This window comes from Podarcis melisellensis (genome assembly GCF_964234715.1).
Source record: "Podarcis melisellensis genome assembly, chromosome: 2".
NCBI lineage: Eukaryota > Metazoa > Chordata > Lepidosauria > Squamata > Lacertidae > Podarcis > Podarcis melisellensis.
This window is the reverse complement of record NC_138529.1, coordinates 106,412,252-106,434,135: the sequence shown is the minus strand read 5'-3', so window position 1 is coordinate 106,434,135 and position 21,884 is coordinate 106,412,252. Positions and strand designations below refer to the sequence as shown.

The 21,884-nt window shown below is 47.5% G+C and overlaps 2 protein-coding genes across 3 annotated transcripts; both read left to right on the top strand.

Annotated features, from left to right (window-relative positions):
- Window positions 1-4,490: 4,490 nt before the first annotated feature.
- On the top strand, window positions 4,491-9,009 carry LOC309365201 (uncharacterized protein). Its single transcript, XM_081903425.1, has 3 exons — window positions 4,491-4,628; window positions 6,923-7,141; window positions 8,168-9,009. Exons 1-3 carry the CDS (start codon window positions 4,529-4,531, stop codon window positions 8,362-8,364), a joined length of 516 nt encoding a protein of 171 aa, XP_081759551.1. The 5' UTR covers window positions 4,491-4,528; the 3' UTR covers window positions 8,365-9,009.
- A 3,487-nt stretch (window positions 9,010-12,496) lies between these two features.
- Window positions 12,497-18,910, top strand: LOC309365047 (uncharacterized protein). Of its 2 annotated transcripts, none has more exons than XM_081903170.1 (2): window positions 12,497-12,751; window positions 17,470-18,910. In XM_081903170.1, exon 2 carries the CDS (start codon window positions 17,481-17,483, stop codon window positions 18,447-18,449), a length of 969 nt encoding a protein of 322 aa, XP_081759296.1. In that variant the 5' UTR covers window positions 12,497-12,751; window positions 17,470-17,480; the 3' UTR covers window positions 18,450-18,910. The 2 variants fall into 2 exon arrangements, with proteins under 2 accessions (XP_081759296.1, XP_081759297.1); XM_081903171.1 differs by lacking the exon at window positions 12,497-12,751 and adding an exon at window positions 15,707-15,864.
- The last annotated feature ends 2,974 nt before the right edge of the window (window positions 18,911-21,884 follow it).

Here is a 21,884-nt window from a genome sequence, read left to right as displayed (position 1 = left end):
CCATGTGACAGCCCTTCAGATAGCCCTCCATGTGACAGCCCTTTAAAGATGGCTATCATATCTCCTCTCGTTCTCCTCTTTTCCAGACTAAACATACCCAGCTCCTTCAAGTGCTTAGCTTCCAGACCCTTGATCCTCTTGGTTGCCCTCCTCTGGACACGTTCCAGCTTCTTAATTTGTGGTGCCCAAAACTGGACCCAGTATTCCATGTATGGTCTGATCAAGGCAGAATAGGGTGGTACTGTTACACTGGACACTATAATTCTGCTGATGCATAGGAGGTTCAAGGTGCATTTTATGGTATCCAGGAGAAGTACTGGGTGATGGGCCAGTCTGACCAAGCTCTGCGGAAGCAAGGGGTGCTGCTTGAGAGTAAGAAAGAAGCATGGGATTAAGTCTAGAAATGGGGCCCAGCGATGGCAGTGGTTCTCTGGGGCAAGTCGCCTCTCATGTGAGCATGCAGCCCGAAAAGATCTATGTCTCGATGTTCCTCTGTAGCATGTTGGAGGCTATGGAAAAGATGAGAGAGCATGACTTTCCAAAGGCCGCAAGGGGAAGGGGTCCACGACAGAGTTGACCTTGAATCCAAAATTCCCACATCCATGCAAGACCCTGAATTGCCAGATCCCCACTGTGAGGCTCTTGATCCCAGGGTCATAAGTTTGATCTCTACATTGGGTGAAAGATTCCCGCAATGGACAGGGCTGGCCCTTTACAACTCTACGATTCCATGATTCTATATACAGTGGTACCTCGGGTTACGGACACTTCAAGTTACAAGACGCTTCAGGTTACACACTCCGCTAACCCAGAAATAGTACCTCAGGTTAAGAACTTTGCTTCAGGATGAGAACAGAAATCGCACAGGGGCAGCGCGGCAGCAGCTGCGGGAGGCCCCATTAGCCATAGTGGTCTTCAGGTTGAGAACAGACCTCCAGAACAAATTAAGTTCTTAACCCGAGGTACCACTGTAATCAGCATTGGGGCTGCCTTAGTGGGAAACCAACCTTGTCCGTTGATGCCCATTGGTTGATCTAAACCTCCCCCTGCCATCAGTTCCTAACAACAAAGTCTCCCAGGACCCAGCTGAGAAGTCCAGCTCGTAGCAGATATATAATATAGACTATATCCTAAAGGAGTGTCTTTCTCCATAACCAGTTCATTCCAAAATCAGGTCTTTTCTTGGCCCAACATTCAGAGGATGGGGTTTGAGCAAATGCTTAGAAGAGTCTAGTCTTTTAGGGAAGAGGCCATTTCCTCTCTCCCACCTTGTATATTCTCCCACCTTGGGCACTTCATTATATCCTAGCTAATCGCAGGATTGCCACCGACCTGCAAAAGGCTGGCCAGCTCCTGTGCCTTTAATAACAGCCTGAGAGGAAGGAATTAGCAGGTGTTGCAAATTTTCACAGTGTGGCCATAAACACCAGACATTGGTCTGCTGCTTAAAGGGGCAGCTATAGAGCTTGTTTGGAAAGATGGGACTCCCCTATGGGGTAAGAGACAGGCCTGAAACATGTGATTGTGATAAAGGCAGGCCCTGACTATGTGCAAAAAGCTAGGACTTTTTAATAGAGCTAAATAGAAAAGGTAAAGGACCCCTGAAGGGTTGAGTCCAGTGAAAGGCAACTATGGGATTGAGGTGCTCCTCTCGCTTTCAGGCCCAGGGAAGCGGCGTTTGTCTGCAGACGGCTTTCCGGGCCATGTGGCCAGCAGGACTAAACCACTTCTAGCGCAACGGAACACCATGACAGAAGCCAGAGTGCATGGAAATGTCATTTACCTTCCCGCCGCAGTGGTACCTTTTTATCTACTTGCACTGGTGTGCTCTTGAATTCTAGGTTTCCGGGAGCTGGGACCGAGCAACGGAAGCTCACCCTGTAACGGGGATTCAAACTGCTGATAGCTGAATAAAGAGATGCTCAGAGCCATGGATTCGATTGCAATTGCATTGGAAGGAGTTGGGTTACATGATCCTCAGGGCGCCTTCCAACTCTACAATTCTATGATTTTCAACCAGAGGCTGTCGGGATGGGGAATGGCAACTGTAGAGGACTTAAGCACCATAGGCACACACCTGAATATGTCGTTTCAAACACATAACCATGAGCATTAGAATCTCTTTGAAAGTAAATAACCCAGGACCCAAGAGGTTTGGGCTTAAATCTCAGCTTCGTTACAGACTCACTGGATAGCCTTGGGCCAGTTACAATCTTTTAGACTCAGTTCCCCATCTGTAAAATGGAAATCAGGGCGACTTACCTCACAGAGTTAAGAAGAAGAAGAAGAAATTTCCTGGGCAGGACTATCCTCCCTGCCTTTCATCCACTTCTTCCAGTTTCCCCCCTTCTGTCCAATTTAGGAAATGATGCTGAAGCAATCAGGAGGAGACTCTAAACCTGCTGCTAAGACCTACTATGCCTCAATAATGTCAGCAAAGAAATCTTATGGCAATGGTTGTTGTTTTTTGGGTTGGTGGAGGGGATAATGAAACCCCCAACATTCAGACCAGATCTTTTGCTTTCTCATTTGTGCTTCCTTTGCTCTGTACCACCCTTACTTCTTCTTATTTTCTATTTTTAAATTATTGTGGGGAAATCTCAATGTAACAGTTGTCTGAAAGGAACTCGCTTTATTTGGAATTCAGCACTACAGAAGTTTTTTTTAAATCACTATTACAATTATACTATATGCTATTATTATTATTATTATTATTATTATTATTATTATTATTCTATTATGATATATAGGTGAACCTCAATAAAGGAAGAAAACATCCTTGAAACTGTGAAAACCAGCCTGCTTTTGTTTGGTTTTGCTTGGCCAGGCTTCTAACAGCTTGGTAACAGGTGGAAATAAGGAAGACGGAAGGTTTCTCTGCCACTGCTTCCCCATACCAGGGGAAACTTCCCCTGTTGAACTTCTGTTGGTTAACTCTTAAAGGCACAGAGACCTCCCGGATGGCAAAATAGCCTGGTTTTCAACCAGATGTGTTCCTTTGTGAGGGGAGGAGTGCCTATAGTTGGGGGCGCGAGAGATCTAGAATGGAAAACATTGTGAAAGGGAGTTCCCCCGCCCAGTGGTCCTGATCCACCCCTGCCACTGCTTTTAAAATAAATTAACAGGGCCACCCCACTATGCATGTGCAATCTTATCTCTCAGGTGAGAGAATCTGAGGTGGTTCAATGGAAGAGGGACATGAGACCGTTAGTTCTTCAGGTATTAAGACTGTATCTTATTGCTTTAAGCTTGGCAGTGGCCCTGTGTACTTGGGTTGTAATATTGCAGAGTGTGAGTGGTTTATGTACAAGTAGCTGGCAGATAAAATGCTTGAGGCAGTGGGTGCTTCTAGTAGTTGTGTGAAACAGATGACAAAATTGCGTGTACGCTGTGTTGATTGAAATTTTGAATTCTACCACCTAGTAGTCGTGCTCTCTGAATTTATTTTATGTTATGGCTATGGGTGTGGAGTTTCCTCTCCCCCCCCCCCAATGTATTTTGTAACGAGAATCATTTGATACGGGTTTATTGTACTTAGTGTGGCACAGTGGCTAGAGTGCTGGAATAGGTTCCGGAAGACTAGAGTTCAAATCCCCACTTGGCCATGAACCTCACCTTGAGCCAGTCACTCTACTCTCAGCCTAGTCCTACCTCACAGGGTGGTTGTGAGCATAAAACGTTGCTGAGGGTGATGTCCCATAGGGCCACATCCTGAGTTCCCTGGAGGAAAGACGGGATATAAAATGTAATAGAGAGAGAGAGAGAGAGAGCGCACATATAGATTGCTTTGAGAACTTTTGAGTAGTAAAACGGTCGACAAAATGGAAATAAGAAACAAGTAAGAAAGCCTAAAAGCCCGGGAGTGGGGTCATTTCCTACAGATAACTTGGCCTGTGTAAATAGGATAGAGAAATTCTCTACAACAGCGGTTCTCAAAGGGTGTGGCAGAAAGATTCAAGGACAAAGAGACATTTAAACATTTTAGTGTTGCGTGGTATCAGAATAATTTATTTGCAGAATATGAAGAGATACCCTTTTCAAAACGACGGCCATAGCATCAAGCGATAATCTTACAAATCACAAGCGATGTTTCTCTCCCCCCCCCCCATGAATTTCTATCAATAATAATAAATTTAAAAAATCGGCGCGGCGCAGAGGAAAAAAAGTTTAGAGCAGGATCTGCTCTAAAAAGCACAATAGCAGCGGCGGCAGCAGCAAATAAAGGATAGCTGAAGAGCGCGACTGAAAACGAGGAAGAAAGCGTTCAGACGAAGAACAGGATGAAAAGAGAGCAAAAGCGGCCGCCGCCCACGCCATTTCCCCGCTTTGATTCCCCCCCTCCCCAGGCAATCGAACGAAGCCGGAGGAAAGAATGCGGGAGCCTGATTGGCCTCGGCTCGAGGCGGACCTGAAGGGAAACCGCAGGGGGCAGCCGGGAAGCGGCGCTCGGCGTCCGGCTGCAACTCTGCACCTATATAATCATTGGGGGGGGGGGCGGTCAGTTGGGGCGTGAAGCGAGGTTGCCGGCATGGCAGGGCGAGTGTGGAGGCTGGAGGAGATGGGGGCGAGGATCTTGGCCCTGGTGGAGAGCGCCGTCGCCCTGAAAGAAGACTTGAAAGCCGAACTGGGTGAGCAGCAGCGCCTCATTTTCCAGGGCTCAGTTACTGGGAAGAACTTTTTAATCCTTTTCCACAGCGGCATAGCTCCAGTGAGGGGGTTTCAGGATCGACTTCTTATTTTTAATTATTATTTTTTTAAGGAGGTGGATTGCTTCACCTTCCTCTATCAGAGTTAGGAGTTTTCTCTTCAGTTGTCTGTGCCTCAATCACAGATACGTAAAGGCGTAGTTGGCTAGTGAGGCAAATGCACTCTGCACGTGGGCAGATGAGCTGTTGGACATTATGATTGAATGAAAACGGTGTTGGGGCTGAGCCCCTTTTTGGCTATGTACCTACATTTCTACTGTTGCAGTTGTCATTAAAAACTATTTAAAATGCAACGCTAAACACTTACCATTCCAAAAAAAACCTTGGGTGCGAAAGGCCAGGGTAGGAGGGGGCATGTCTTGGCTATGGTTCCTGCCACTAAAGTGATGGGATCTTTTAAAGATTATGAGTTAAATATTAGAGTTTGGTGCATGGGTGTGTTGTTTTTGTTAGTCTGTTTGGTTCTGAACATTTGTTCTCGAGCTCTGAAATCCTCCTTTTAAATCTTGCCACCAAAAAGAGAGAAAGCCAACAAAGTAGCTGTCTCCAGCTTCTCATTGGGGTGTGTCCAGTCTAATAAGCACTTGGAGACTTGGAGCTCACCTTGATAGATGCTCTTCCTAGCCCAGGGGGATAGGCCCAGTGGAAGCCCCAGTTCTTCACACTCACTCCAGAAAGGCCAGTTGCCTTCCATTTCCTATTCTGTGACTTACCCATCAGGATTTCCAGTTAAGGGAGGAAGTGGGGAAAGGCCCATTTAATAAAAAAAGAAAGCTTGCTAAGAGGAGACTGTTACCTCGAGTAGACCAATGCCTTTAAGGTCAGCAAAGCAGGAACTGGGACAGGTGTGAGCCATTGGGCTGAAATCCACTAGGACAGAGGTTTTCAACCTTGTTGAGTTCATGACTCTCTTGACCAACTACAGTGGTACCTCAGGTTAAGAACTTAATTCATTCTGGAGGTCCGTTCTTAACCTGAAACTGTTCTTAACCTGAAGCACCACTTTAGCTAATGGGGCCTCCCGCTGCCGCTGTGCAATTTCTGTTCTCATCCTGAAGCAAAGTTCTTAAGCCGAGGTACTATTTCTGGGTTAGCGGAGTCTGTAACCTGAAGCACCGGCAACCCAAGATACCACTGTACATTCTTTCTGTGACACCCCTGTGGGGCTCAGAAGTCCAGTTATGTCACCCCTTTCCTGCAGAGTTGGCAACCTCTCACCGTTTTTCAAGCACCCTCCTTTGTGGAGGGTTCCCTCAGCCTCCTCTCCCCTCTCCTTGGTAGTCTTCTGGGCAGCCACAGCTGCCCCCCCCCCCGGTCTCTGAGCTGCCCCCCTGCCCCAAAGAGAGGTGCCTCCTCACATTGCCCCAGAGGGGCCTGAGAAGCACCAGGGGCACCATTCACCTGGGGAACTTGTAGCCAGGGCTACTGCAACCAACAGCTGTGCAAGCTTTTAGGAGGCAGGGACGCAAGAAGGCATGGGGGGCGGAGGGAAGGAAAGAGGGACAGAGGCCAGTGTTGCCTGTGGCATCCCTATCAGTCATGACACCCCAAGGTGCCACGTTGAAAACCATGGCACTAGGATGTTCTCCTCCACAAGCTCCTTTGTCATGAATAGGAAGTGGTCAAAAGTACTGCTGTTTACACAGTTGGATTTTGGTAGGCCTTGGGCAGGAGAACTTAATTGTGGTGAATTCTTACATGCTGATATGTGGGATGGAATCACTCTTGGACTCCAAACTTTGAGGAGCAAAATCTCACAGGAGGAACCCTTCAAATCAGTGATTTGACTGAGTCCTAACAACAAATAATCTGGGACGGAAAATATGGAAAAGCAGGGATTTAGAGGAGAACGTCATGTGGACAAGAGAGAATGAACAGTGGTTTGGAAAGCTTACTCTCCACATTAAACGACAGTAGGGATAAGCCCCAAATTGACTGTGTAGTAGCCATGGTCAGCCCTACTATTAGGCAAAGGGGGGCAGTAACAACAGAGGGGGTGCTGGTAATGGTAATCTCTCCAGCTGTTGCTCCTGAGCTCCCCTAGTCATTCTCATCTGCCAGGAGGACAAAAGGTGTGTGTTAATATGCCCCAAGGCCAGCCTGAAAGGTGCTGTCCAAACATTAATGTTGAAATGAGAATCATCTGTTGGGGATGCATAAAGTATTGGGCTGGGCCCATGCATGCCATGACTGCTTTCTCTCTCTCCCCAAAATAGGGCATGTGTTTGCGTACCAAGAACATCAAGACAGCTCTCAAGAGGTCCCTGATGAAGGAGTACAGCAAAGTCAGCTACAACCGGTGCTGTCACCACTGTCACCGTCAATTTCACCGCTGCCACCGCCGCTGTCACCGCTGTCACCACAGCAGCCACTGCAGACAGCTTCTCCTTCAAAGGCAGCCTCTGGGATGCATCTGGGCAGCGGCAGGGAGCTCGGTAAGAATTCTCTGCTGGCAAATGTGGATTTGGTGGCCTAGAAGCCAAATGGCTTGATGGGTTCTGTGCTTTTCTCCAGTGGTGTAGCTAAGGGTGCAGGCACGCTACAGATCTAAAGCAGATCCTGCCCACCGGCCCAAGAATTCCGGGAACTGTACTTTACCCCTCACAGGGCAACAGTTCCCAGCACTCTTAACAAATGACAGCTCCCAATAGCCTTAAGTAAAGTTAAAGAGACCCCTGACCGTTAGGTCCAGTCGTGGCCGACTCTGGGGTTGCAGCACTCATCTCGCTTTAGTGGCCGAGAGAGGCGGCGTACAGCTTCCAGGTCATGTGGCCAGCATGACTAAGCCTGCTTGTGGAGAACCAGAGCAGCGCATGGAAACGCCGTTTACCTCCCCTCTGGAGCGGTACCTATTTATCTACTTGCACTTTGACGTGCTTTCGAACTGCTAGGTGGGCAGGAGCAGGGACCGAGCAACGGGAGCTCACCCCATCGTGGGGATTCAAACCGCCGACCTTCTGATCGGCAAGTCCTAGGCTCTGTGGTTTAACCCACAGCGCCACCTGCGTCCCTCGCAGTAGCCTTAGGTTGTTTAAATGTGTGATGTGTATGCAACATAAGTAAAGTTAATGTCCTCTCCCTCTGCCTGCCTTTAGATGGCCATGTTTATACTTATAAGCAGGCATAGGCAAACTCAGCCCTCCAGATGTTCTGGGACTACAACTCCCATCATCCCTAGCTAACAGGACCAGTGATCAGGGGTGGTGGGAATTGTAGTCCCAAAACATCTGGAGGGCCGAGTTTACCTATGCCTGCTTATAAGCATGCAATTTGGGTGACTAGCAACCCCTGTATTAATTTATCCTTTCCCAATCCAGCGCTCTCCAGAGGTTTTGCACAACTCCGCGTCCCATTCAACCTAATAGGGGAGGATAAAACGGGGTTGGGTGGAGAATCATACCCGTGCTCAGGGCAGCTTTGGAGGAACGGTGGGATATAAATGAGTTGTTTCTTCTGCGCAGATGCCATCCTGAAGAACCAAGAAGCTCTCTGCAAGGTCTTGATGAACCAGGATGCACTGAGAAATCTTATGGACAGGCTCCAGAAGACCTTGTCCACCGTAGAAGTGAGGCTCCAAGCCATTGAGCAAGAGATGAGCATCATTTCTCAGTTCACCCAAGAACTCAACCAAGTGGGGAATGAAGCTAACTGGACCTGAACGGTTTCATCCAAGTAGCCCAGTTACTAACCTGGTTGCCATCCAAAGCACCTGACTTGCACCTGACTCTCCTATCTTGAAGTTTCAACTCTACCACAATTCTTCCAGCACCTACAGAGAGAATTTGTTGTACGATACAAAAGCAAAATATTCTCAGTACTCAGGATCTGATCTTTACAGACAAAACAACAACAACACTGCTGCAGTTAGAAACAATTTCAATCTGGCTTGTGTGTATCTCTCTTCCCGAGGATGAAGATGTGATTTATCTTAAAACATGATCTGCCTTGATGTAGCCTTATTAAAAACCCCAGTTTGATCAAAGAGCCGCATGGTTCTCTGAAGAAGCCTCTTGTTGCCGAGTCATCAAGCCTGGAATGTGCCGAGCTGATAAAACTCCAGCCTTCCACCAGAAATAGAAATGTAAACAGCTTCCTTTTCTAGAGGGGCCTGCTTCTCTGCTTTTGCCCATCTTCATCCTAAATGCCACATGGAAAAACTCTTAGTGTGGGTGTGCTCGCCTTCAAAACTCAAGGGTCAAGTAAGAAATGTGAGCCAAATGGGAGATTTGTAGCTTCTTCTATTCTCAGCTTGGTTTCCACTTCAACCATGATAAAGGCAAGGTAGCTAATGTTTTTGGACATGATCTTGAGCATTGCAGCGCATTGAACTCTCGTGTGCATCAAATCCCACTAGTGGGTTTTAACGTCATAATAATCTGAGTGGGTTTTTAATTCACAATACTCCAGATGGTCAGTTCACAGGTTTTGGGGTAGCACTGTTGCACTTTCTGTAAGCTTACATTGTGAGATAGCAAATGTGCTCTCATGCAAGGAGCGATTTCCCCCCTCCATTTTACTAAAACTATTGTTCGAGTGCTTTGGAAGAATCAATGCAATACAGAGACCTATCACTGTGTCCGATGCCAGCCTGCTGATAACAGTGGCCGTATCCCTGGTCATTTACACTGCAAGTGGCGATTGGACAAACCGTTGTTTAGAAAGCTTGATGTTGGGTATGGTTCTTTGAGAGGCCTAAATAGTGCTGTTAAGCTGGGCCACAAATCAGAAAAGTAAATTTGGCTTGCAAGAAAGAGGGGGTGCTCCTCCCCAGGTCTTTCCTGCCTGTCCCCTCCTGGAATGAATGGGAGGCTGATTACAGGTCCCTCCTTGCACTAATCAAATTAGCTTCAGTTGATCTTGCAGAGGAACTATTTGTTGTCTTTGTTCCTAGGGGTTTACTAAGCGTAGTTAAACTTCATAGCGTGTGATTGGTACTATAGCCAAGCCCTCCCTCTCCTATGCCAGCCTGAATATTTATGGAGCACCCACCTGTGTGGAAAAGGGTCAACAGATTTGTCTATACTGATCTTGAATGTATTCATTTGCTCTCAAGCCCCCTCCAGCTCTTCTTCTTCCACTCTGGTGATGGTTTGCACTTGTATGCCTTTGTGCAATACTTGGCGAAATATGTCAAACAAATAAAACTTTCTTGCATACAAAATGTCTGCTTTGGTCTTTGTAGGGCATGGGCTGGGACCTTGTGTAGGAGCATCCCACACTGCAAGCAGCGATGAGTGAGACCTACGACAAAATGTTGCAGTGTGGGGTGCTCCTGCCCGAGGTCCCAGCCCATTCCCTTTCCCAGTAGTCTGCATTCCACTCGCCAGCAGCAGCTTTAGTCCATGCAAAATTGCAGTCAAACATAGCTATGCATAAGTGCTAGTTAGTGCATGAAGGGGTTAAGACCACCGAGTTCTGTTCCTAGACCTAGCTAGGTCAACCCCACCTCTCGTTTAGGAGGAGGTGAGTTGTTTCTCTTCCTCCATCTCTTTCAGCCATGTAACCGACCAAGACGGGCATGTCTGCCCTTGATCCAAGTTCAGACTGCATGTTTGAAACTGCATTGTGTATTTTGCACCCAAGAGCAATCGGCCTGCGTTCTCGTTGCTGTTGCATGGAACAATGCATGAACCAGACCTTTGGATGTAATAAGTAAAACTTTAAAAGTAGCCTGCTAGTGTGTGAGGCTAAGCTGCAATATGCCTGCCAATTCCTATGACACCCTTCCCCCACCACAGACTATAACTCACTCACTTGTTGCTTTCTCCTGTGTGGGTGGAAGAAGTAGACTAGAAACTTTGGCAGAGCTATGTCCCTGGCCCAGGGCGGCTGGAACTCCCAAAGTATTATCCTGATGCATCCTGATATCTGCATGAGAGAATGTGCATAAATGCAGCCCTCCCACCAAGAGAGATTCGTAACCCCTACCTGTTATAAGAATTCTAAGGTCTCAGATATAAATGTTCATAAATGTACAAGGCAAACACATACATAAGTATATGAACCACGTGTCTGAAATAGTATAGGAGAGCAATCCAGAAGCCATTTTGAATCTCCCAAATTGACCTCAAATATTTCTCTGCAAGGAGGAAGGAAATGGAAAAGCCTCCCCATTGTCTTTTGCTCACAGATCCTGTCTTAAGGGCATATTTGTGTATGAATAGGGTGAGCCTGTGACCTGCATTCACGAACTCACCAAAGAATGGCCAGATTGCCCAGGTAATGCAATCAGTGGCCGTTATCAGGTATCCTGGCAGACAGGATTTCTGCTGTAGATGGCCGCCTCCTGTGATGTATGTATGATGTTTCAGGGGGTGGTGGTCTTGGGCTACAGGGTGGGCAATTTCAAGAGTCTATATAAGGGCTTGTGCACCATCATCCAGGGTTCTCTCCTCCTGCCTGTGGGGAGTAAGGACCCTGTTGCAACAGTTTAATAAAGATCAGGCTTACTAGCTGCTTTGCTTCTCAATATACCATACAGTGGTACCTCGGGTTAAGTACTTAATTCGTTCCAGAGGTCCGTACTTAACCTGAAACTGTTCTTAACCTGAAGCACCACTTTAGCTAATTGGGCCTCCTCCTGCTCCCGTGCCGCCGGAGCACAATTTCTGTTCTCATCCTGAAGCAAAGTTCTTAACCTGAAGCACTGTTTCTGGGTTAGCAGAGTCTGTAACCTGAAGCGTATGTAACCTGAAGTGTATGTAACCTGAGGTACCACTGTACTCTGGTTGACCTCTGCTGCTACCGATAGAGAACCCACTTAAGGACTCTTTACGGGCTTTTGGATACCCCATAAAGAAAAAGGAGCAGTTTTTCTTATAACATACTCCTGCTTTAAACCAACCACCTCCAATCCAGTGTCCTCCAGAAATTTTGGACCTCAGCTTCCATGTGGCGAGTGGTGAGGGATGATGGGAGCTGTGGTTCTGCACTGTCTGGAGGGCTGCAGGTTAACCTCCCACAGCCTGTCGGGCACCTGGGCAACTTTGCTCTCTTCCACAAGCCAAGATACAGGCAAATGGGAGTGAGTTGAGTGGCTGAGAAGATGCCTAAATAACCGAAGCCTTTCTTTTGGGATCAGTGGGAAAGGAGGTTAAAAAGAAGGAAAATAATTTATTTTTGTATGCCACGACGGCAGCAAGGATTATGTTGGCCCAGAATTGGAAGACAAATATAATACCAACTATTTCGGACGGGAAGGTTAAATTGATAAATTATGCGGAACTGGCTAGATTATCAGGGAGAATACGAGATCAGGAAGATCAGAAGTTTTCTGAAAATTGGAGTAAATATTTGGTGTATATAAGAGATAATTGTAAATCTTTAAAGACACTGGCAGGGTTTGATTGACTTCAACAGCATATGGTTAATTAGATAAACGAATAAAATACGAGATGTAATGAAATTATAAGATACTTACCGAAGGGGGGGGGAGGAAGTCTGAAGTTCGGCAGAGCTAAAGGTTTTATATGAGATTTATTTGTATAACAAATGTACATAAATGTATTCTGGTTGAAAATCAATAAAAAATTAATTTAAAAAGAAAGAAAGAGAGAAGATGCCTAAATAAGGATGGTCCTTAAGGATGGATTCTACGAGCATCCTTTTGCTACGGGTCCTGCATCGTAAGACTGATTTCCCCCATCAGAGTCTTTAAATGCCTACGCTCGACCCAGTTAGAGAGCAAGCTTAGATCCCGGACCACTGGACCCGCCCCTGACGTCTCCGCCCCCCCCCCCCTGCGCGCGCTGAACTTCTTTCCTCCACCCTCGCGCATGCACACGAAAACTCGTACTAATAACAAACTTAGTTGGTCTCTAAGGTGCTACCGGATGGAATTTTTTAATTTTGTTTTCCTTTAAGACCGGATTAACGATGCAATTCTGGGACCGCCTCCCATTGGCTGGAGCGAGCGAGGAGTGATCGCCCGCGGCTGTAAAGCGGCTGGATCAGCTGGGCGGATCGAGATTCGGGCGGTGAAGGGACGCTGCGCGAGAACAAGGGGTTTACTCAGCTCAGCCGACTCCCATAGTGGTGGTGCAAAGGTAAAAAGCGTGTTTCTGGGGTGCGTGTCTTTTGCGTGTTTAGGGTGCAGTCCTGCGCTTCTCCTGTTTTTCTCCTCCAACTGCGCTGCTTTTCTGATGATAACAATTGCGTTCCAGATCTCAGCCCCACGACACTTTCCCCATCTTCCCTCCTTTGCAGCCCCGCTATTTGGATCTGCGCGCGCCCTTTTTGCGCGCAACGCAGGCGGCTGTGGAGCAGTTGCTGCAAACCGTTTCAGCAGGTCGGAAAGGGGGCGGGGCGGGTTGGATCCTGACTGGAGCCGCTCTGATTTCAGTCTGCAAACATCTTGGAAGCGGAGCTTGCCGTTTGGGGTGGGTGGGGCTAATGGTAAGAGCAATTACCAGGGCGGAAATCCTCTTGAAGTTATAGTGCTTCTAATTTGCAAGAAAGAGTTTCTCCCAGGGCTCCTTCAGGCAACCTGCGCGTTAAATAGCCATCCTGATTGGATGGCTAGACAACGCCTGCTCTTATTATTGAGCATTGATGTTGATTTACCGGTACAGAGGCTATACAGTATCCGCTCTTTATTGAGCGTTAATCCCATGTTGCATTATCCTGCACTTTAGTGCATTTCCCTCTTACTTTCCTGACCCCGGAAAGTCTGTTTTGAAAAACAGCAACAACACGGATTTGTTGCACAAGAGCACTTCGTTCTGCTTTAATGATTGCACAAACCTGATTTTCCAGTATGCGATTGAATCCCTCCTGTAAAATACAGAGCCTGCAGTTGACCCTTGTGAAAAGGGAGAGGGATAATCCTGCAAACCTAGAAAATCTTGCAAATAGCCTAGATCCAGTGTCAGCAGGGTTGCCACCTTGCTTCAGGCAGGGCTCTACATACAGTTGCTTAAAGGTAAAGGTAAAGGGACCCCTGACTATTAGGTCCAGTCGTGACCGACTCTGGGGTTGCGGTGCTCATCTTGCTTTATTGGCCGAGGGAGCCGGCATACAGTTTCCAGGTCATGTGGCCAGCATGACTAAGCCGCTTCTGGCGAACCAGAGCAGCGCATAGAAACGCCGTTTACCTTCCCGCCGGAGCGGTACCTATTTATCTACTTGCACTTTGACGTGCTTTCGAACTGCTAGGTTGGCAGGAGCAGGAACCAAGCAACAGGAGCTCACCCCGTCATGGGGATTCAAACCGCCAACCTTCTGATCAGCAAGTCCTAGGCTCTGTGGTTTAACTCACAGCGCCACCCACGTCCCGTACAGTTGCTTAGCAGGTAGAAAATAAAGTTTTCCTCTTGCAATGTATTATGTCTAGTTGATCCTTCCACTATCAGGGGCAGCCCCCTATTTTCACATCCCTGCCCTTTGTGAATCACTATTGCCCTATTTTTTTGCCTTTTTGAGGCTGCCGTGTTAAAAATATATATTTTCCTGCCAATGGTTATGGTAGCTATTCTCTGGTGTTCAACCTCTAGTTAATCAAATCTAGGATGCATTTGTGTGTGTTTATGGGTGAACAATAGGGTACCACGCAGTGTCCAGATTGGCAAGTTCACACACTGATTGCTTGTCTTAGTAAATTTATTTCTATGCTGCCTTTCCACAATGCAGATTTTAGTTGCCATCCAAGGAGCATCAGTTCCTTGACTTAGATGCAGTTCAGAGAGGGAGAGGTCTTCTCCTGAGGCTAATGATTTACACCTTATGTCCTTTATAGCTACCTTAATTGTTTAAACTGTTGATAACAGTAGCACAATGGGTGGGGGGAGCTCTAGCTTGCCTTTTAGCCGTTTTCTCAATTTTTACCCCTGTAGCCCATGGGTAGGCAAACTAAGGCCTGGGGGCAGGATCCGGCCAAATTGCCTTCTCAATCTGGCCCACGGACGGTCCGGGAATCTGTGTGTTTTTACATGAGTAGAATGTGTGCTTTTATTTTAAATGCATCTCTGGGTCATTTGTGGGGCATAGGAATTTGTTCATAATTTTCCCCCCCTTCAAAATATAGTCCGGCCCCCCACAAGGTCTGAGGGACAGTGGACTGGCCCCCTGCTGAAAAAGTTTGCTGACCCCAATATCCTGGGGCAGATGGGGCTCATCAACCTGGGAAGGGAAACTCTGACCATAAACCTCCGCTGCCTTGCAAGATATATTCGGGAGAAGAGAAGGCTTAGGAGTAAACCTGACACACAAATCTGGAGAGTAGTCCCTAAGGCGCCTTGTGTACCTCCTTCCAGCAACTCCTGCAGCCAAACTGGTGCTAAATGTATTGCTCTGCTTTCCTTTGGACCACATCAGCAGGGTCGGGGTGTGTAGGCCAGGACCTCCATACACACCACCCAGGCTTGCACCCCAGGGAGGTCACCGAAGGAAGTAGACTTTTTCAGCTAAGGGAGGCTCCCCCAATGAAGCCAACTAGACTGGCGGGTGAAACTGACTTCAACACTTAGGATAGGGTGGTGAGGGAAGAAGGTTAACTTAGGGGGTGCAGTGCACATCCTGGGCCTACTGCTGACTTGAGGCCCTCAGCCCTGGATGGGAGGTTTATAACACCCTCCTCTTCCTGTTGCTGCTGCCAGACACTCCCAGACTTGAGAGCGAGCTCAGCTTCCTTTGTCCAGCCTTTCATGCCTTCAAGAACAGGGGTCAGCAAACTTTTTCAGCAGGGGGCCGGTCCACTGTCCCTCAGACCTTGTATGGGGCCAGACTGTTGTTTTTTTTTGGGGGGGAGAATGAATTCCTATGCCTCACAAATAACCCAGAGATGCATTTTAAATAAAAGGACACATTCTACTCATGTAAAAACACGCAGATTCCTAGACTGTCCTTAGGTTGGATTTAGAAGGTGATTGGGCCGGATCCGGCCCCCAGGCCTTAGTTTGCCTACCCATCTTCTAGAAGAACCAGCAGGAAGTCCTCCAGGTGTTGTACATCAGGGAGATGTGTTTCCATTACCGTGGCAACAGCACCATGCCAGCCCTCCATTTTCCTTTGCTTCCTAGCTAGTCCCAACCCTTTGTTGCCCCAGCAACAGCTGATGCTGCTCTGGTTGTGAGCTGTATCCCTTTCATTTCCACTGTGCACCCCATCTTTGTGGCTTGAGTCCCCGCTTCTGGTTGTGTCTTCCGTTCCTCTACTGTCGCCGGTAAGGAGATCAACAGAAAATTCAGAAAACAGTCACATCCTTACGTTTAAAACAGTCTTACTACGCCACTCCCCCTTTCACAAAGAATCATGGGAAATGTAGTTTGTTAAGGGTCTCCTCACAACTCGGCAGGCCTAAAAAATTACAGTTCCCAAGATTCATTGGGAGAAGCGGTGTGTTTTAAGGTGACGTAATTAAGTTTTACATGTACGGCGTGGATGGGACCGACAGCCCCAAACGACAGTATCCTCAGAATCCAAACCCACATGTAAGACATAATAGAAAATGAACCTAAACCACCCTCTGTCCACTCTAAAAATGTCCAGCATTAGGTCCAGGCAGGTCTCCCAAGGAGGGCCTTCTATAAGATTGGCCCCACAACAGAAAAGACCCTGGTGTTTCACTTTGTAATTTTGCTGGAAGCTGCCCAGAGTAGCTGGGGCAACCCAATAAGGTGGGTGGGGTATAAGAAATAAATTGTTATTATTATTAGAGATATACTCACCACCCTTCAGCTGGTGAAGGAATCCATAACAGAACCCCAATTTGGACTGAAACACTTGGGAAGGCACAGGCAGAGGAACACTGTCCTTCAGATAACCAGATGGTTTTGGACCTTAAAGGCATGAATTCACAACTTAAATCAGGTCTGGGAACAGACAGATAACTTGTGCATATCAGATGGCAGGAATGGGGTATGTCCAAGCACTCTACGACATCCCATAGGTAAAGGGACCCCTGACCATTAGGTCCAGTCGTGGCCGACTCTGGGGTTGCGGCGCTCATCTCGCTTTACTGGCCGAGGGAGCCGGCATACAGCTTCCAGGTCATGTGGCCAGCATGACTAAGCCGCTTCTGGCGAACCAGAGCAGCGCACGGAAACGCCGTTTACCTTCCCACCGGAGCGGTACCTATTTATCTACCTGTACTTTGACGTGCTTTTGAATTGCTAGGTTGGCAGGAGCAGGGACCGAGCAACGGGAGCTCACCCTGTCGCGGGGATTTGAACCGCCTACCTTCTGATCGGCAAGTCCTAGGCTCTGTGGTTTAACCCACAGCGCCACCCGCGTCCCTCAACATCCCATAGGATGTACCAATAATCAATGAAGCCAAAGGGAGGTTAAAACATAGATTTTTTTCTCATACCATTTTTATTATTGATGTATTACATTTGTGTTCCGCTTTTTACCTTCAAGGACCCAGTGTGGCGTAGTGATTAGAATGTCAGACTAGGACCTGGGAGACCATGAAGCCCATTGGGTGACCTTGGGGATGGTCACATGACTCCCTGCCTAATTGCCTCATGGGGTTTTGAGGATGACAATGAAGATGGAGGAGAGAACCCAAGTATGGAGGAAAGCGTGGGGTAGAAACGAAAACTATAAATTTATTATAATTGATTATTGGCTAATGAATTCGTTAGCCGTTCTGTGTAAAATATAAAGGCCTCAGGGTAGAATACCACTGACAAACCTGAACATTTAAAACCAGAAACAGTTGTTCAATTGCACGCTGCTTGAAGAACTGCTAACATGGAGCAGAAGGGTTGTGTTCAGGTGTACATGCCCAGAAGTCACTCATTTTTAAGCTGTTTTTCATTGCCAGATTCTGCCAGCATGAGGGATGACAGCAACCTGTTTGAGCCGCTTCTGGACGATGGGGACGACAGCAAGCTCATACCTGTGCAGAGATTCTCGTACAGAGAGAAACTCTGGGGAATCCTGCCCCGAAGCTCTGCGCCATCCTGGCTCTACAGCATAGAATGTGGCGTGCCCAGTTTCTCTGACAAGTCCACTATGACTCAGACGACCAGGCCGCTGGGCAAACGAAAAACCTGGACTTTGATTCTGGTTCTCCTTACCCTTCTCACCCTCCTCGCCCTGGCTTTTATCGGGGCTCTGTTCTGCGCCCCGTGGAGACAGCAATCTCCCGTTGAAGCCGACGGGGCAAAAGCTGGGGAGAATGTGACAGCGGCCATCTTGGTTGGGCAGAAAAACCTCAGTCTTGCTGCTCTACTGGAAGCCGAGATGCAGGAACCGCAACAGGGAGCCATGCGTAAGTGCTTGGAGGAAGCTGTTCACAAGTTTTCTGAGGAACCAGCCATGGTGCGGAAGAACTCCAGGATGGTCCTTCAGTGTAACGGAACAAAGCAGGAGTTCGTTTCCGGAAAAGGGGAAGTCCACATCGAAGTGGTCTGGATCAATGGCACGGCGTCGTACATCCTCGATGAGGCCAGCCCAGAAGTCCACATGGCAAGGCTTGGGCGCCACCCTATGCCGCTCAGTCTCGCCAGAATCAGCGGTGTCCTCCAAGACCTGCCATCCAACATCTCCGAGGCTCAGGGAGATTTGAAGGAGCTGCATAGCTGCCTCGACAAGGCCTTGCAAGAATTTCCACGTGAGCCAGTGGTGCTACAGGACGATGCCAAACTGATGGTGACGTGTGGAGGAGTAAATCTCACCTTCATCTCCGGTGAGGGGCAGAGCGATATCAACGTGTACAGAGAAGACGGGGAAGTTCAGTATCAGGTGAAGCCTACCTGGTCGGCTTGGTGGGCCAGGCTTTTCAAAGGAAGGCTCGGCTGAGTGACAGGTTGGAGGAGCCAGCGCAGGAGGTACCTTTGTGGCGCTGCTGGGGAGTCAAAAGGACTGACTATAAGGCATCTCGCTGCTGCAATTTCAAATATGCACCACCCTCAAGATCCCATTATTCCAATGTTCTCTGCAGTTCCTGTCAATCGCATAGCTGGCAATGAATGATTATTCACTAGTGATGTATAAAACAATCAAAATCTTTGGTCCAGGATATGATTTCAGGGCGGGCAGGGCATTTCTTTTTTTCCTAGTCGAACAACTATGCCTTAATCACAGATTTAAAATTTTATGCATGCATCCGTCCTACTGCCAAGTATGTAAAGTTTTTTAATGATTAGAAGCATGTGTGACAATCTTTTCCCCCAACCCAGAAAGTTCAAGTGCTGCCCCTTATGCCTCTTGTTCTTCTGTGTTCTGTTTACTGATTTATGAAATAAATTTTTTGTTCTTTTTTTTGTGTGGGGGGCAAATTTGGTCCAGCAAATCTTTTTGCTGGGGGGAAAAATGTTCCTCTGATTTTGTCTCCTTTCTGCAACAAATCTGGATGCCCAGCATTGTCCCCAGTTGTGTGGGCGGGATGATGGGAAGTGGGATTCCAACAGCGGCTAGCGTGGCACAAATGGCGCCACCCCCACCCTTGGTGCCATAGTGTTGTATTGATGCAGGAGAGCAGCCAAATCTGTTGGTACCCACTAGACCCCTGGAATTAGCCCCTGTGACACCCTGCATGTTTATTACGAACACTGGTAGAAAGGAGTCAAGCTCTTGTTAGGAACAGCTAGGGTCGTGCCCAGCATTAGTAGGTCATGGACATTAAAGGACACAGCAGACTTGGCGACAACTATTCCCGTTGTCTTGGCCTTGCAGACCTTTTCACGAAAGACGTCTTGGAGGAAAGCGGATTGCCCAGGAATTGTTGCTCCAGAAAATGTGGTTAGCTGTGAGAAGATGGGGCAAGGTTAGGGATGGGGGACATAAACAGGCAGCCATCTAACCTCTGCTTAAAAACCTCCAAGGAAAGGAGAGTCTGTATCGCTTTCCAAGGGAGTCCATCTAACAGCTCTCACTGTTAGAAAGCTCTTCCTGGTGTTTAGCTTGGAATCTCCCTTATTGTAACTTGGATCCATTGATTCAGGTCCTGGCCTCCAGAACAGAAGTCCTTTAGTTCTGAATGCGAATAATAATAATAATAATAATTTATACCCCGCCCTCCCTGGCTCAGGGTGGCTAACACCAATAAAATTACAATAAAACATAATGGGCGGGGAGGGGGGAGACAAACAAACAAAACCAGTTTATTAAAATATGGGTTAAAATACAACTTAAAATGCAGTCTCATTTTAATAGTAGCCCATAAATCAAAACTATAAGGGTCGGGAAACATAAGGGTCAGACTGAGTCCAAACCAAAGGCCAGGAGGAACAGCTCTGTCTTGCAGGCCCTGCAGAAAGATGTCAAGTCCCGTAGGGCTCTAGTCTCTTGTGGCAGAGCGTTCCACCAAGTTGGGGCCAGTACTGAAAAGGCCCTGGCCCTAGTTGAGACCAATCTTACCACCTTGCGGCTTGGGACCTCCAAAGTGTTGCCATTTGTGGACCTTGCGGGTCAGAAACTTCTCCCGCCCTTCCCCTGTTGAGCAGGGAGAGGAGTTCAAGAGTTGCTGTCTTGTGAGTTAGCGAAGAATTACAGCTATGGGCACAATCCTGCCGGTTGCAGGATTTGGTGGAAGCCCTGATATGCTGGCCGGACCCTCCCTCCCTCCCTCCCTCCCTCCCTCCCTCCCAGTACCTCAATTAATACACCTTTACCATATAATCGAATGCCAAGGTTTGCATAGCTGAAAAGACTCAAGAGAGCAAAAGACTTCATCACACCAGAACCCAACTAATGACTCAGCAAAAATGAGCTGTTATAGACACCGACTCTTTTGGGAGATGGAGCTTCCAGTTAATGTTGGGTCACGGTCATCATCAGACAAACATTTTGGATAATCACAAATAGCGCACACATCTCGGCAACCCTTTGCAGCTAATCATAAGTAGGTGGGGCGGTTGGGGTGGTGTTGGCTAGGCAAATTCTCTTACACCAGGTGCTCTTTCAGGGAAAATGCATAGTAAATTGGTGCACGCAGTCAGCCATGTTGGCACCATCACTGAAAGAGTTTGGAGGTTGCAATACAGAGTGGAGAAGCACCCTCTGGTCTCTGTTAGGGAACCTGAGGGCCACTGGGGAAGATGTGCTTCCTGCCTCCCAGGCAGTGCTTCATTTATGTATAAGCTAAACAAACTATAGGTTAGGGCCCACTCTCTTGGGAACCCCCCAAAAATTTAAAGGGGAAAAAAATGATGTACACTTCCAAAATACAGTCATACCTCGGGTTGAATGTGCTTCAGTTTGAGCGCTTTTGGGTTGCACTCTGCAGCAACCCAGAAGTAACAGAGCGCGTTACTTTTGGGTTTTGCCGCTTGCGCATGTGCAGATGCTCAAAATGACGTGCGCATGTGTGGAAGCGGCAAAACGCAACCCGTGCACACACAAATGCACTGTCTCATCTTACGTTCCATTCAGGATGCGAATGTGTTCCATTCAGGAGGCTTTAGATACATATTAGGTCCATCAGTTACCATATAACATATATCCAACACACACAAAAATTTTGTTGGCAAAGAACAGCTGGACACACAAAGGGCCCCATTACCTTTAGTAGCTTAGGGCCTCATCAAACCTAAATCCGGCCCTACTCCCAGGAAGAACAACCTGGCAAGTGTAGCGGGGAGACCAACCCAGCCCCAGCCCTAAGCCCCAAAAGAAGTTACTGTAAAAACTTGCTTCCTGCCTACCGTCAGAAAGCAAAAAAGGAAGCTGATCAGGTTTCCTTGCAGCTGCTATTTGATTAAAATAATTATTAATATTATTAATTTTATATACGGCCCTACATCTGAAATAATAACAGGGCAGTTTAAAGTATATATTTAAAAAAATGCATAACACACTCACACACACAATTCACATGCTATAACCTCTGCCTCCCAAAAGTTTATTACGGCAAAGGGAAGACTAGCCTGGCCTCATCTGTCCGGCCTCAAAAGGAGCAGCGTCCACAGAGAGTTTGATTTGCGTTTCTATGACAGAATCAAGAACACACCATGTACTTGAAGCAATATTGTACTACCTTAAAAACATTCCTGGCTTTTCCTAAAGAATTATGGGAGCTGTAGTTCATTAAGGAGGCTGAGAGCTGGTAGGAAGCCTATACAGAACTACAGTTCCCAGAGTTCCCTGTGAAGAGGAATTTGTATGCTAAACTACTCTGGGAAACTAGCTTGGGGGAGGGCAGGCAAAAGGGAGTTTCTTAACAACTCTGCAGAAAACCAAATACAGAATCTTGTGCCAGGCTTGTTAACAGATTAATGCTGAACCCTACCTACC

Excerpts from the sequence above, each read along its gene's own strand:
- LOC309365201 (XM_081903425.1), top strand. The coding sequence starts at position 4,529 with ATGGCAGGGCGAGTGTGGAGGCTGGAGGAGATGGGGGCGAGGATCTTG. Across the intron at positions 4,629-6,922 it reads AGACTTGAAAGCCGAACTGG|GGCATGTGTTTGCGTACCAA; the intron begins GTGAGCAGCAGC and ends TCCCCAAAATAG. Across the intron at positions 7,142-8,167 it reads GGGCAGCGGCAGGGAGCTCG|ATGCCATCCTGAAGAACCAA; the intron begins GTAAGAATTCTC and ends TCTTCTGCGCAG.
- LOC309365047 (XM_081903170.1), top strand. The coding sequence starts at position 17,481 with ATGAGGGATGACAGCAACCTGTTTGAGCCGCTTCTGGACGATGGGGAC.